Source organism: Prunus persica, chromosome G3 (assembly GCF_000346465.2).
Source record: "Prunus persica cultivar Lovell chromosome G3, Prunus_persica_NCBIv2, whole genome shotgun sequence".
Taxonomy (NCBI): domain Eukaryota; kingdom Viridiplantae; phylum Streptophyta; class Magnoliopsida; order Rosales; family Rosaceae; genus Prunus; species Prunus persica.
The window spans coordinates 20,491,938-20,506,326 of NC_034011.1; the positions used below are offsets into that span (position 1 = coordinate 20,491,938).

General features: G+C 35.6%; 4 protein-coding genes and 1 pseudogene across 4 annotated transcripts; all 5 read left to right on the forward strand.

The window, feature by feature from the left end:
* On the forward strand, nucleotides 27-1,737 carry LOC18784171 (annotated as a pseudogene).
* On the forward strand, nucleotides 3,702-5,423 carry LOC18783182 (uncharacterized protein At4g26485). Its single transcript, XM_007217366.2, has 3 exons — nucleotides 3,702-3,904; nucleotides 4,074-4,278; nucleotides 4,809-5,423. The coding sequence occupies exons 1-3, from the start codon at nucleotides 3,754-3,756 to the stop codon at nucleotides 5,137-5,139; spliced, it is 687 nt and encodes a 228-aa protein (XP_007217428.2). The 5' UTR covers nucleotides 3,702-3,753; the 3' UTR covers nucleotides 5,140-5,423.
* LOC18784061 (uncharacterized protein At4g26485) lies at nucleotides 6,033-7,551 on the forward strand. The gene is made up of 3 exons (XM_007216626.2): nucleotides 6,033-6,180; nucleotides 6,275-6,479; nucleotides 6,896-7,551. The coding sequence occupies exons 1-3, from the start codon at nucleotides 6,033-6,035 to the stop codon at nucleotides 7,263-7,265; spliced, it is 723 nt and encodes a 240-aa protein (XP_007216688.1). The 3' UTR covers nucleotides 7,266-7,551.
* LOC18783332 (probable glycosyltransferase At3g07620) lies at nucleotides 7,817-9,644 on the forward strand. Its single transcript, XM_020560675.1, has 4 exons — nucleotides 7,817-8,042; nucleotides 8,153-8,388; nucleotides 8,491-8,839; nucleotides 8,981-9,644. Exons 1-4 carry the CDS (start codon nucleotides 7,842-7,844, stop codon nucleotides 9,641-9,643), a joined length of 1,449 nt encoding a protein of 482 aa, XP_020416264.1. The 5' UTR covers nucleotides 7,817-7,841; the 3' UTR covers nucleotide 9,644.
* LOC18783110 lies at nucleotides 12,288-13,154 on the forward strand. The gene is made up of 3 exons (XM_020561134.1): nucleotides 12,288-12,482; nucleotides 12,597-12,675; nucleotides 12,829-13,154. The coding sequence occupies exons 2-3, from the start codon at nucleotides 12,651-12,653 to the stop codon at nucleotides 13,107-13,109; spliced, it is 306 nt and encodes a 101-aa protein (XP_020416723.1). The 5' UTR covers nucleotides 12,288-12,482; nucleotides 12,597-12,650; the 3' UTR covers nucleotides 13,110-13,154.

The following is a 14,389-nucleotide window of genomic DNA, read 5'->3' on the forward strand; positions in this document are numbered from 1 at the left end:
GCTACCGGGCCATTATCTATGGTTTATTGGAGAAGCTCCCCTAGACTGAAAGGTGAGACTAAACCTATAGACAGAGACTTGGATAACAAGCAGCTGCCGCACATCTTGGGAAATAGGCAGTCTTCCTGACCAAGGGGATTCGAAGTTTATCTCTTTCTTCCTCTTTTGTTTTCTATTTTATTCTTGAGTGTGCGAGTTTGGTATATTTAGAATTTGGAATTTGTATTATTTTGTACCCCATCTTCGAACAACACAGAATATAAAGCCGAACTATAATAAATCTTAATGTTTTTATTTGTTGTTTGGTTTGTTTTATAATGAAATCCTTTCGTCTTCTTTGCATCAACATGGAGAATAACTGATCACCAAAATCCAGCCATTTCTCGTTCTTCACCAGCCCAGTGCAAAACCTACACTTGTGTCTGTTGTAGATCATTTTTTTTTCTTTCTAAAATCAGTTGAACAGAAATTCTTATCTTCCAACTTCACATATTCTTGCCTCCCTCCTCCTCCACTACTCTTAATCACAAGATACTTTTCATCTTCTCTCTTTTTTATTAGTTTTTTAGAATTTACCATCTGTATTGAATTTGAAAGTCTTCTCATAAATCATTGGAGAAACTTGAGTGTATAAATCAATAATGGGTCGTAAAAAACAGAGACGGATAAGATGGATACGGCACTACTCTAGCTCTCATAAGATATTGTTAGTTGGGGAGGGAGACTTCTCTTTTTCTGCTTGTTCATGGTTGCTACCACCCTTGAATCTAAAGGTACATTTTGCAAGTATATATATGTATACAGATTTTCTCTTATGCAGATATCTACAACTACTCTTTTCTGCTTTTCTCCCGGTTTACAATGGCGTTCGCATAGGAGAATATAACTGTATATATGTATTAGCAAATGGCCAACCATTACCTTACCCTGTTCTCAATTTTTTGTTTTAGATTAGCTAATTGACTTGATCAATATATATGATAAAATTTCAGATACTCTATCGACAAAACATTGGAGCAGTAAGGCACATGTGGATGAGTTGAAGAGAACAGGATGCTTGGTGTTATATGAAGTTGATGTTGATGACATGGACCAGCATCCCACCCTTACGTGCATGAAATTTGATATTGTCATCTTCAACTTTCCTCATGCAGGCCATTACTCTTGGCTATGCGAAAGAGACGATGAGCTCATACAGTAAGTCCAATCTCAACATTTACAGTAATTACGACATTATATAGTCCAATCTCATCACTAATTTGGGATTCAAATGGATTAGAAAGCACAGGGAATTGTTGAAAGCATTCTTCAAAAGTGCCCGTGGGATGATCGGCGAAGGCGGGGAAATTCATGATTCACACAGGGATGACTACCCCTATGATCAATGGAAGCTGAAGGAGCTTGCTGAGAAAGCCGGCCTGGTTTTGAAAGAGAAAGTGTGGTTCGAAAAGTCGGACTACCCTGGCTACCACAACAAGAGAGGTGGAGGCATCCAGAGCAACAAAAAATTTCCTCTCAAAGAATGTTACACCTTCAAGTTTTCTCTGAAACCTGAATTCACTACTCATGAATTAATGCCTTCTAGCAGCCAAACAACCAGCATTCTTGATGATGATATATCATATGCTTAAAATGGTATGCATTTGAAGTAACAGCCATAAATGTATGGAAAGCAGAACAGAACATATATGTGCTATATATATGGATTTGTAATTAAGGATTTAAGACTGAACCACAGTATACGTATGCAAAACAAAGCTATAGATGGATTGTGTTTCCTTTTCATGTTACATGCATTTTGCCATTTTGCTAAATACCCTCATCCAACCTGAACAATTGTGAACCGTTAATTGATTCACATATAGATTCTGTTGCGTAAAACTATTTGAACATGTAATATATACACATACATACATAACCATACAGTCATTACCATAAACACATTATATTTGCATGTGGGCATGCTTGCATGTGCCCATGTGGCATAAGTAATATATTGGTATCAAATATTCATGGGTTGGGCTTAAAAATTTTGGCTCACCAATATTTCACTAATAATACATATTGTTCATAGCATAGCGGAGTGATTAGTAATAATTAACTTATGTGATTAATTATAATTATCTTCGACAAGGTCAAGAATGAGGGACAAAAAGAAGACGAATGGCTCGTTTAGAAGTCCTTTTAAGACTGCTAAAAGCCCTCAATAGCTTGGGCACAAAATGCACCGGAACCTCCATGAAACCAAGCAAGTAATTTAGGGCAACAATTGAATCTATTAATAGAAATTAGAACACTAGAGAGAGACTAGAGAAAAATAAAGGCTAGCGTATGATAAACATCGAGTCTTGACTTGAGAGAGAGAGAGAGAGAGAGAGAGAGAGAGAGAGCCGTTTGATTTGATTGATGTTACAATACAAAGTGAAGGTGAGGAGTGGACACGTGGCGAACGATGGGGCTTGTGAAGAGCGTGATACGTAGTCCATTGCAGGGATGTTGAGACAAAGACACACGACACCGCTTTCTGGGTCTCGTCACGCTTTTGGCGGGAACCCCCTTGCGGAGAAACATATTTTATTTTTGTTTTTTTAACTATAAAATTAAAATTATTAAAGTTTAATCAGATGTTTAGCCAATATTGTTCAACTCATTTTCATTTTGGCCCCGGAAGTAGTTTTATGAATGTAATGTTAGCTTTGTCTCATTAATAATAATAATAATGAAGCTCAAATCGAAAATTCTACTAAAATTAGTAGATGAAATTCTACATACCAATATTTGCAACTACCATATATGAGAACTACGTTATCTCTTCAAAAATTTTGCAATTATATTGACATACGTGCACACTCTTTTTTTTTTCTTTTTTTTTTTTTATACATGCAATATTGGGGAGGGAAGAATCGAACATAGAATATCAAGTGCATAGATAAATGCCTTAATTACTTGAGCTACAACTATCTTGCCCTCCTCTATCTCGTTTTGATGATGTTAAACTTTTATAATTTAATTGTTAATGTCTAGTAAAAAAAAAATTCCTTATGGATGAATTAAATGAAGAAGTTCGCTCTACTTTAATTACTCTTTGAAAATGACCTGCAAAATAGTAATAATCAATCAGATAAACAATAGTTTGGTGTTTGCCAAGGGCCTTCCAATGCTTAAGTAAAAAATAATAATAATAAACCAGGGAGATGTGTGTTTTTCATGAAAGTTGCAGGAGGATTTTGGAATTGATTACCTTTTTTGTATATTCCTTGGCTATAAATAGGGGAATTATCTTGTAGCCATCTTTGGAATTATTAGGGGCCCTTTATTTAAGTATATGGATGAGATTATGGAAATTGATAGCTAATTAAATGAGAATTTAATCAACATAACTAATGTGATCTAGGACAGGTTTGATATGTATTTGCATTTCCACTTGACATCATTGGAGTGGTCGTGAAATTATTTGCTCTTACAAATGGATCAAAACTATAACAAGAGAAACTACTAACTTTAAATAAGGACTAAAGTGAAAAACGAGTCACACAACAATGACCATAACATAATTTGACCTTTTTCTAGAACAATCTGCAGCTCAAGAGGCCCAAAACATCCGCAAACCCAAAGCCCAACAATGACCCCTCTCAAATGCGTAGCTGCTCTTCTTTAAAGGTGCGAGCTTTTTTTCCTTTGCTTGTGAGAGAGTACTTTGGGGTCTCCTCTCTTGTGAGCACGTTTGAGCAGAGATTTTCATCAGAATCAGAAATGGGTAGTGGTAGGGAGAGATGGATTGAACACTACAGTAGCGCACAAGAGATATTGCTGGTTGGTGAAGGGGACTTTTCATTCTCTGCTTGTTTAGCTCGAACATTTGGCTCTGCTTGCAACATGGTGGCAACTTCTCTCGAATCTCAAGGTACATTTTTCAAAAACACAACTTTTATGTTCATGGGTACTCTTTAAGATGTGAACAATAAATCTTTGTTCATTTTCGGCGGTACCCCTGTTTTTTGGTGCAACCATTTTTGGGGTCTCTTTATTTTTTGTTTTTCAGTGATAAATTTGATGAAAGATTCAATTTTTAGGTTCTTTAAGGTCCAAACATTGGAGCTGTTTGTCACACTTGAGTGAGTTGAAGAGGAGAGGGTGCTTGGTGTTGCATGATGTTGATGTGTATGAGATGGACCTCCATCCCGCTCTGCAATGGAGGAAATTTGATGTCATCGTCTTCAACTTTCCTCATGCAGGCCATTTCCCCTGGCTACGTGAAAGAAACCCTCAGCTAATTCAGTAAGTGACCCTAAATTAATTAACTAGAACAAATAATTAGTAGTATGTTGCACACAGGTGTCAACCCTAACAGTTTGTTTTGATTGGATTGTATTTGTATGAGATTTGTGCAGCTTAAGTTTCTTAATTACCCTTTCCAATAATGAATGATTATGAATGCTCAACATTTTTCTACTACACAAGTCCCTCTTTAATATATTCTTTTGGAAAATCATCATCATCATCCAGATCCATAACAAAAAAAACCAGTGATGAATTCATTGTTATGTATGATCACTGATGGATAATTTGACATTTTATTGAAGAAGAGGTGGAGAATTTTATTTGATTGGTATCATATCCAAGGATGCTATATTTTCCCAATTGTCTTATCAAGTGTTTCATGGCTAATCAATGTTATTCAATGCAGTGGTGAAGCTGCAGGCCTATAATTAGTTACATAATTATTTGCTACCATATAGTATTCTTAATTTAGTTACTTAGTTTCCCTACCTTGGGGGCTAATTGATTTGGGCGTTGAATGGAAGCAGAATGCACAAGAACTTGTTGAAAGCCTTCTTCGAAAATGCCCGTGGGATGCTGAGGGAAGGCGGGGAAGTTCATGTTGCAACCAGAGATGACTACCCGTATAACAGATGGAATGTGGAGGAACTTGCAGAGGAAGCAGGCCTGGTTTTGATGGAGAAAGTGTGGTTTAAAAAATCGGACTACCCGGGTTACCAGAACAAGAGAGGGGGTGACATCAAGAGCAACAAAACGTTTCGTCTCAGAAATTGTTTCACATTCAAATTTGCTCTGCAACAATATGAGTATGACTATACTTGCGATGAAATGTCTGTTTGCAGCGACGACTTTATATGATTATGTGAAGTGTTTGGTAGTATAGTATCCTTTTGAAGCAGAAGGTGGTGGTGATGCATTAGGCCTATGGAGAGGATCATCGATCAGATCTCTCTTTTGCTTGCTTTGAATACTTTTGGTAGTTTGAATATTTTTGGTTTTGTGCGTATGGCTTTGTAAAAGATTTGATCCTAAGCCATATGAAGTATGCAAGATGTGGGGCTATAGAAATACACCTATTTTGATGTTAATGCATGTAGATTGCTACTTGATTGTATTAGTTATGACAAATGTCCTTGAATTTACTATCTAGTCTTATTTTGATATTGGCTTGTCTATTTAAAATTGAGGAGGAGCTCTTTCTTAAAATCAATGGAGTTTTGACACTTGTCAAATCCAAGCAATATTGACAGGGTTTCAAAAAAAAGAAAAGAAAAGGAATTTGATAAGTGTCAAAACAACATTGATTGTAAGGAGTCAAATTTTTTCCTTTCATAATCCTCACATTTTCACTCTCCCTTCAATTCATCTTATTTAAAATAAGAAACCTTAAAAAATAAGATTAAATCAGTAAAAGTAAAATTATTAAAATTTTCCCCATACCCAACCTCGCCACCTTACCTCAGTCGCCACTCTAGTTTGAAAAAAAATTCCATTAGTTTTTCATTAAAAGACACTAACAAATAAAAATATTCTCAAACTTTTCATCTTCTTGTCTCCCTCCTCCTGCACTACTCTTCATCACAAGATACTTTTCCTCTTCTCTCTTTATTTATTTTGTTGGAAACTACCATCTGTATTGAAAGCCTTCATTTAAGCACAGTCCGTTTAGCTCTCTCAGTGCTATTATATAAAGTGAAATAAATCATTCCAAGGGAATACAATATTTGCAGAAACTTGAGTTTAAATCAATAATGGGTGAAAAAAACAGACAAATAGGACACTACTCTAGCTCTCAAAAGATATTGTTGGTTGGTGAGGGAGACTTCTCATTTTCTGCTTGTTTGGCTCGAGCTTTTTGCTCTGCCGCTAACATGGTGGCTACCACTCTTGAATCTGAAGGTACATTTTTCAAATATACCTTGTTTTTAATTTTCTTTTTTTGTTTCACCTTAGCTAATTAATTTGATCAATAAAAAAAAAAATTGAATTTCAGATACTCTACGGACGGAACATTGGAGCAGTGAGGCACATTTGGAAGAGTTGGAGAGAAGAGGATGCTTGGTGTTATATGAAGTTGATGTGTATGAAATGCACCAGCATCCCACCCTTATGTGCATGAAGTTTGATATTATCATCTTCAACTTTCCTCATGCAGGCCATTACTCTTGGCTATGCGAAAGAGATGATGAGCTCATACAGTAAGTGACCAAGTTGATCAAATTTGTCATAATTGTTTTCATATAACCGAAGCTTTCATTTCCAATTATCTTGTCACATATATCGCATGGTTAATCAATTTTGTATAATCCAATGGCAGCTTGGTTTAAGCTCTTTATTGATTTTTCATATGCTATATATGTATTATACACATAGATATCTTGTTTTGGTGGTTCGGTTTGTACTCGATTGGAATTGAGTCCAAGCTAGTACTTATGAGCTTCATCACTCTAAATGGGACTTCTAATATACAATATGTTGGTATGTTGTCTCAACATTTATAAGTTTGCTAAATAGCGATTAGGACATTAGTATCCAGACCGAGCCACTAAACGAGGTTAGTTACTTAATTACTCTGCTCTTTAGTGATCAATTTTGGGGGGTTCTATTGAATTAGAATGCACAGGGATTTGTTGAAAGCATTCTTCAAAAGTGCCCGTGGGATGCTCAGCCAAGGTGGGGAAGTTCATGTTTCACACAGGGATGACTACCCCTACGATCAATGGAAGTTGAAGGAGCTTGCAGAGAAGGCCGGCCTGGTTCTGAAAGAGAAAGTGTGGTTCGAAAAGTCGAACTACCCTGGCTACCACAACAAGAGAGGAGGAGGCATCCAGAGCAACAAAAAATTTCCTCTCAATGAATGCTACACCTTCAAATTTTCTCTGAAACATGAAACTTCTCATGAATTAAAGCCTGCTTGCAACCAAACAACTAGCACTCTAAGTGATGATATATCAGATGCTTTAAATAGTATGAATTTGAAGTAAAAGGCAGCATGAAGTATGTAAGCATTTGAAGTAAAAAGGCATATATTGTATCCTTTCATGTTATAGTTGGTTATTTAAATGCATTTTGCTAAATATCATCGCCGATCCACATGTACGTGGATGACTGTGAACTATTGATTAGCGTGAGATCCAGCACCGACGGTAGTGAAGCCCGGGTTTCTAATAGATTCTGGTGCTTAAAACTATTTGAAAATGTAATTTTAAAGAGTTGCCCTTGCTTGGACGGTGGTTTGTGTTGTCTAGTTTTCATAAAGGTGATATTATATTAGATGCTTTGTTGTTGATGCAAAAGACAGTGGTCTCGAGCATCTCAAAATCTGATTATCTTGTGTTTGAAGAATCAACAAGACCAATAGCAAATAACAAAAACAAACTTAAGTGACAAAATGCATGAGAGATCAAATTATATATTAAGTGACAAAATTGATGAGGAAAAAACTTGTTGACAATTTACAACAATACATGTACTTCATAGGTATTTACAGCATTATATGTTCTAAAAGACAACGTGTGCTTGTGTGTGTGAGATAGAGAAAGTGAGAGGAGGAGGGAGAGATGAAGCAGGTTTACAGAAGATATCCAAATGCAGTTGTGTTTGCTATGGCTTCCATTGCTATGGTTTATATGGTTCTGATAAAGGGTTCAAAAGGAACATCTTGGTTTGATTTTTCGCCGTCTCCATTTCCATGGTTGAGTACCAGTGTAGATAGGAAATCTGATTCTGCATTCACATTCAACCACATTTCATCACACATGGTATTCTACTTATTCAAGTTTGGTAATTTTATCAGTTGGTTTTTATTTGCTGCAGAATTTCATTATGTTGCAAACCCGTTTAACCAAGTTTTACCAATTTAATCTTGTAGGATACAGCAAGAAGGCAGAAGGCATTGCCTGATCTTGAAAGGAGCTACATTGGTAATTCTGTTTCGAAAACAGATAAGCGGAAGGGAGATGTAAACCTGGAGAGACTTGAAGCTGGTCTAGCTACTGCCAGAGCATTGATAAGGGAAGCAACATCAAAATTCAACCAGACAGCTCTTGAAGACGCAGATTATGTTCCACAAGGCGATATATACAGGAATGCTTACGCATTTCACCGGTACTCAATGCTCGCAACAAGAACCTTTGAATTTTTCAATAAATCCTAGTAATTAAATTGTCTTACTCTTCAGTTCTGTCTTAATTTGTTTCAACTATGTAGGAGTCACCTCTTAATGGAAAGCTTGTTTAAGATATATGTCTATGAAGAGGGAGAGCCACCTATATTTCACAATGGCCCTTGCAAGAACATATACTCTATGGAGGGGCTCTTCCTTAGCTTCATGGAAACTGATACCAAGTTCCGGACTCTGGACCCTGACAAGGCTCATGTCTATTTTCTTCCATTCAGTGTTGTGATGATCATTGAGTACCTGTTTCATCCAATTATTCGTGACAAAGCTGTTCTAGAGCGCACCGTGGTTGATTATGTTCGTGTCGTATCGAATAAGTATCCATTTTGGAACAGAAGCCTTGGAGCTGATCATGTCATGCTTTCTTGCCATGATTGGGTAAATTTCTTACTAACTAGTACTTCTAACTTAAATTTGGCTAGATTGTTAATCCGGATCACATATTGAAACAAAAATCGACATGATCAATGGTTCAAATTCACAATAGAGTAATTAGTAGGCTTATTTGCTTTTGTATAGGGGCCAAGGGCAACATGGTATGTTAAACAACTATACTTTGTTGCCATCCGCGTACTATGCAATGCAAATACTTCTGAGCACTTCAACCCTAAGAAAGATGCATCCTTTCCTGAAATCAACCTGGAAACAGGTGACATAACCGGTCTAGTTGGTGGCTTGCCTCCCTCCGAACGTACAACCCTAGCGTTCTTTGCAGGACGCATGCATGGTCGAATTAGGCCATTACTTTTCCAACATTGGAAAGAGAAGGACAAAGATTTGCTGGTCTATGAAACACTCCCCGAAGGGGTTTCATACCATGACATGCTGAAGAAAAGCAAGTACTGCATATGCCCAAGTGGCCATGAAGTTGCAAGTCCACGAATTGCAGAGGCAATATATGCAGAGTGTGTTCCAGTTTTGATATCACAGCACTATGTTCTGCCTTTCAGTGATGTGCTCAATTGGGAGTTTTTCTCTGTTCAAGTTTCTGTAAGCGAAATTCCACATCTGAAAGAAATCTTAATGGGGATCCCTGAAGAGCAATATAGAAGAATGCAGAAGAGAGTTAAGCAAGTGCAAAGGCATTTTGTGGTGAACAGTCCCCCCAAGAGATTTGATGTTTTTCATATGATTATTCATTCAATCTGGCTTAGGAGACTGAATGTCCGCATTTATGGTTGATTTTCATATGATTTCTATGCTTTAATTAATTACATCATCTGATATCGACTTCAGTCATCCAATACTTGGGTATCATTTAACAGTTTTCCCATTCTAATTTATAAAAAAAAAATAATAATAATTGGCCGAACATTATAATAATAATGTGCTCTACAAAGGTTATTGTTGTGTCCAAAAAGTTGATCCATATTGCATGGAAAAGAAAGGTTAATGGACAACTGAGTCAAAAGACAAATGTATTTCCACTGGTAAACCTTTCATGAAGACTTGAAAAGGTTGGATTTTTGTAAACAACCCATTAGTGTAGTGGTTTAGTGAAAATACTCTCCAAAGAGAGGTCCTGGGTTCGAATCTTAGCCAGTGTATGTGAGTTTCGTATGTTATCGCCCATCTCATGTGTTTTTTATAAAATTTTCAATAATACATAAACAATTCATGTATTATACACATAATTTTAATATATTTTTTAATTAAAAATAATATATTAAAATATTATATAGTAGCCAAAATTTTCAGTTGTACTTAGGTATTTTTTTTAAATTCAAAAATAGTATAGCCACGCGGCTGTACTTTGGTCTTTTTTAATTAAAAAATGGTGTGGCCGGGCGGCTATACTGCATACGCTAGGAGAGACTTTACTTTATTTTATTTATAAATAGTATAGCCGCGCGGCTATACTCGAGTCTTTTTTTAAAAAAACATATAGCCGTGCGGCTATACCCGTATAATTTTTTATTTATTAAAAACTGTATAGCCGCGCAGCTATACTTCGGTCTGTTTTTAATTAAAAAATAGTATAGTCGTGCAGCTATACGGCTTATGACACGTGGGAGTCTAAACGCTATGAGGGACTTTATTTTATTTATAGCTGCGCAGCTATACGTTTGTATGTTTTTATTTTTTTCAAGAATAGTACAGCCACGCGGCTGTACTATGGTCTTTTTATATTTTTAATTTATTTTAATAAGACAAATAGGGAAACCTTATATATCTGAAAATTGGGGAAAAGAGGAGAAGGGAGGAAGAGAGAAGGGGAGAGGGAAGGAAGAACAATGGCCTCCTCTAACCTCAAAGTGAAAACGACTAGAGTGTCTCTAAACCATATATGGTAATAGAAATTAGATTGTTTAAGTGAAGTAGTTTATCTCATACGTACTCTTACAAAAACAGCACCAACAACTACTATTCATTATCATACTCATTCATTATATTGCTCACTCCCTAATTCTCCTATTCTAAGCAAGTAATCGTGTCATTAGTTGCTTATAAACAAATTATTTTACTCAATCAATTAATAAGGTTCAATTTTTTTAATACAAAAGAAATACAAGAATAAAAAGTGTAGGGAACTCCCTAGATGCATTACCATAAGTTGACTTGATTACATAAGTTCCATTAAGCCCTTTAATAAGTCTAACTTTATGGCACCCCTTGGCTTTCGGAAAGGCTGTCGTCCAACCAAAGAAATGTTCATGACCCATGATGTCTATAGCATTCATGTGATGATGAGTGATGTAGATATAGAAGTTACATTACATGTTACATCACGGGATGATGAGTGATGTAGACACACAGATTATATTAACTTATAAACGAGTTATATTTACTAATCCTATTCTAATCTAAATCATAAATGATGTTTCACATGTGATTAAGATTTTTTATTTTTTTGGTCAATTGATTAAGAAAAATATGAACAATTTGTATTGAGTTGGTTTTCATTCATTTTCAGTACAAGCTACGAGCTATTAGTGGTTGCATTTTCTGGGTACATCACAATCAGGAACTAATAAAAGTCACAAGTGTAACCATTGGTTGGTTTTGAATTGCACAAATGAGAGAGACTTTTAGGATATAGAAGCTTCTTCCACCAAGATACGGGGATCTTCATGAGTGATCACAAAATACATGTTGTGCTAGGACTTTTGACTTAATCATATAATCTTCAATTTTCCAATTTTGTATTCATTCCCAAAGAACACCACAACATGGTAGCCTCTTATGATTGCCCCATTCTACCTACCTAGAACCACAAATAGTGTTATATATATATACTATATACATGTACCATCGGTACTGAGAAAAACTTACATGAAACGGATTTGTGTAATTCTTTTCTTTATCATCATCATCATATGAACCCGTGATGTGAAAGCTAAAGAGGGAGGAGTTATATGAGCTGGTTACTTAACATATGTGGTATTCTATTCAAGCTAAACAGTTTTAATGACAATTGTTTGTTGTGCAAGAAAAACTGATTAACCTGTCTCAGTTCATGAGCAGGAGAGACAACCATGTTTTTTTCTTGGCAGACATGAGATAACCATGCTGAGTGAGTGAAAAATGATGTGTAGCATACTTTCATGTTTTAAAAAAACTAGAAAAGGAAGTGATAACTGAGTCTAACAATTCATAAGTGGTATTCTATACAAGTCAAGTCCTTCATTGTGTGACTGTCTCTGCCTTCACAGAAACATCCTTTATAACTTGAATTCCATTTAAGTTTAAAACTCCATATAATAGCAAATATATAAAAGGGCTATTAACTTATTGTTGTGAATAAATAAATATGAATGCAAAAATAGCATGGCTACTACAAAGAGAAAATAAGATCTTCTCATTTCTCAATCAGCAAAGCACTTGGATAACCAAAGACTCCCAGAGGCCTGCCTATAAATACCAAATCCCTTCACACAGAGCACCAATTTTCAACAGCATAACATCACACATCTTTTTCCTCTTTCTCTCTCTCTCTCTCTAGGCCAAAAAAGCCAGTAGGTTGAAAGGCCTTTGGCTCATCATCATATTCATCATTAACTAAGGACCAGGGCTCATGCAGGTATGTGTGATACTGAGGTCCATGCAAAGAATATATGCATTCTGGGAAACAGAACAGAGGAAGCAATTCAAAACCTGGGTTTTATGCTAATTAAAAGTTGTTTTGGTTTTGCAGTAAAAGGTGGTGATCAAGTTGTCTGTGCACGATGAGAAATCCAGAGCCAAAGCTATGAAGGCTGCAGTTGGGGTTGATGGTAATTAACCAAGAAGACTCCACATGTTTTGAATCAAATGCCAGAAATTAACTCAAACAAACCCCATAATTACATATATCTCCAATACTAATTAAAGATTAATTATTAATCCCATCTGTTTTGTGCTGATGGATATGTATATATTATATACAGGGGTGAACTCAGCAAGTTTGCAGCAGGACAAGGACCTAATAGAGGTGACAGGGGAAGGTATTGATGTTGTTCTGCTCACAAATCAGCTCAGAAAAAGCTTGAAGTATGCAGAGGTGGTCAGTGTGAACCCTGTGGAGGAAAAGAAAATTGAGGAAAACAAGGAGAAAGAGAAGAACAAAGAGCCAGAGGCAACAATCCAGTATCTCATGGGCTGTCCTCCTCCTCAATACATTTGCGCTCCTTGTCCACCATACCAAGATCCCAGTTGCTCTATTTTGTAATTAATAGTAGGAAGATTCACTCTCATACACAATATAAGAGCTCAAATTATAAGAAAAAACCTTATATGAAATGGACTTTAGAAACACACCCAAAACCTATTTATAACATAACAAAAAGACTTTTAACTTCTTTTAATTACAAAATTGTCATTGATTTCTTAAAACAAACTCAACCCAAAACACTCAATAGGGCATCAAAGTAATTTAATAATCAAAATTAAATTTAATAAGGCCAGTTGTCATTTTTTGGGTTTGTTTATAGAAATTAAATAGTGTAGGGTTTATTTATAGTTTAAGTGCTAAGAATGGATATATGACTAAATATCTCTAATTGGAATGCATAAAGCTAGGCAGACCTATTACCATATTCTTCAATTTGTGTGATTTTCTCTTCAACTATGTTGTTTGTGTTGCAATGTTCCTCCTATGGTGAGTGTTTTTACTACGGTTGTGTCTAGTTCGTTAAAAGAAATTCATGAAAATCAATTTTCGTGTCTTTTTCTAAGGAGATGAAAAATGAAGATTCATATCTCATGTTTGATAATGCGGCAACTCTTTCTTTCCAAGCTCTTTCTTTCTTTTTTCTCTTCAACTTCCATTTTCGATCACATGATTCATGTTAGGTGTGAAATTATGCTATTTTCCACGAACAAGATTATCTTGGTGCAGTAACTTTCTTAAATTATCTTGGTGTGTCTTTTTCTTAGATTATCATTTAATGTGACTGTTCATGTGGAATTACTACTTTAATTTTATGCAGAAGAGGTTGAATGCTTGCTACTTTTACCTCTCCAAAAAAAAAAGAAAAAAAAAAAGAGAAGCAGTTGATCTCATATTCATTTTTTATCTCTCATAATTGTAATTTCATTCCCAATTCAAATTCATCCATTCCAAGCACCTAAACCAAAAAAAAATGTCATTAGTTGCTTATACACAAATTTGCTTACTCGATCAATTAAAGTAGGTTAAATTTTTTGAATAAACAAAGAGAGAAAGTATAGGAACACCATAGATGCATCATCAAGTCACATTGAGCCATCGTAATCATAATAATATAACAAACAGTGTGACGCTGTTAGAACTTGTTTTTAGTTTGCATTACGTCCATATGCTTACTTTTCTACATAAACGTCTAATATTAATCCAGAAGCAGGTTCATAAATTAGTCGTATTGAATTTATGAATAAATCACATGGAGGAATCTTTTTTTCCATTTAATCATGAGGATAAGTTAAATAAAAGTGTATACATGGTCGAGTTCGGGGCTTAATGTATATGAT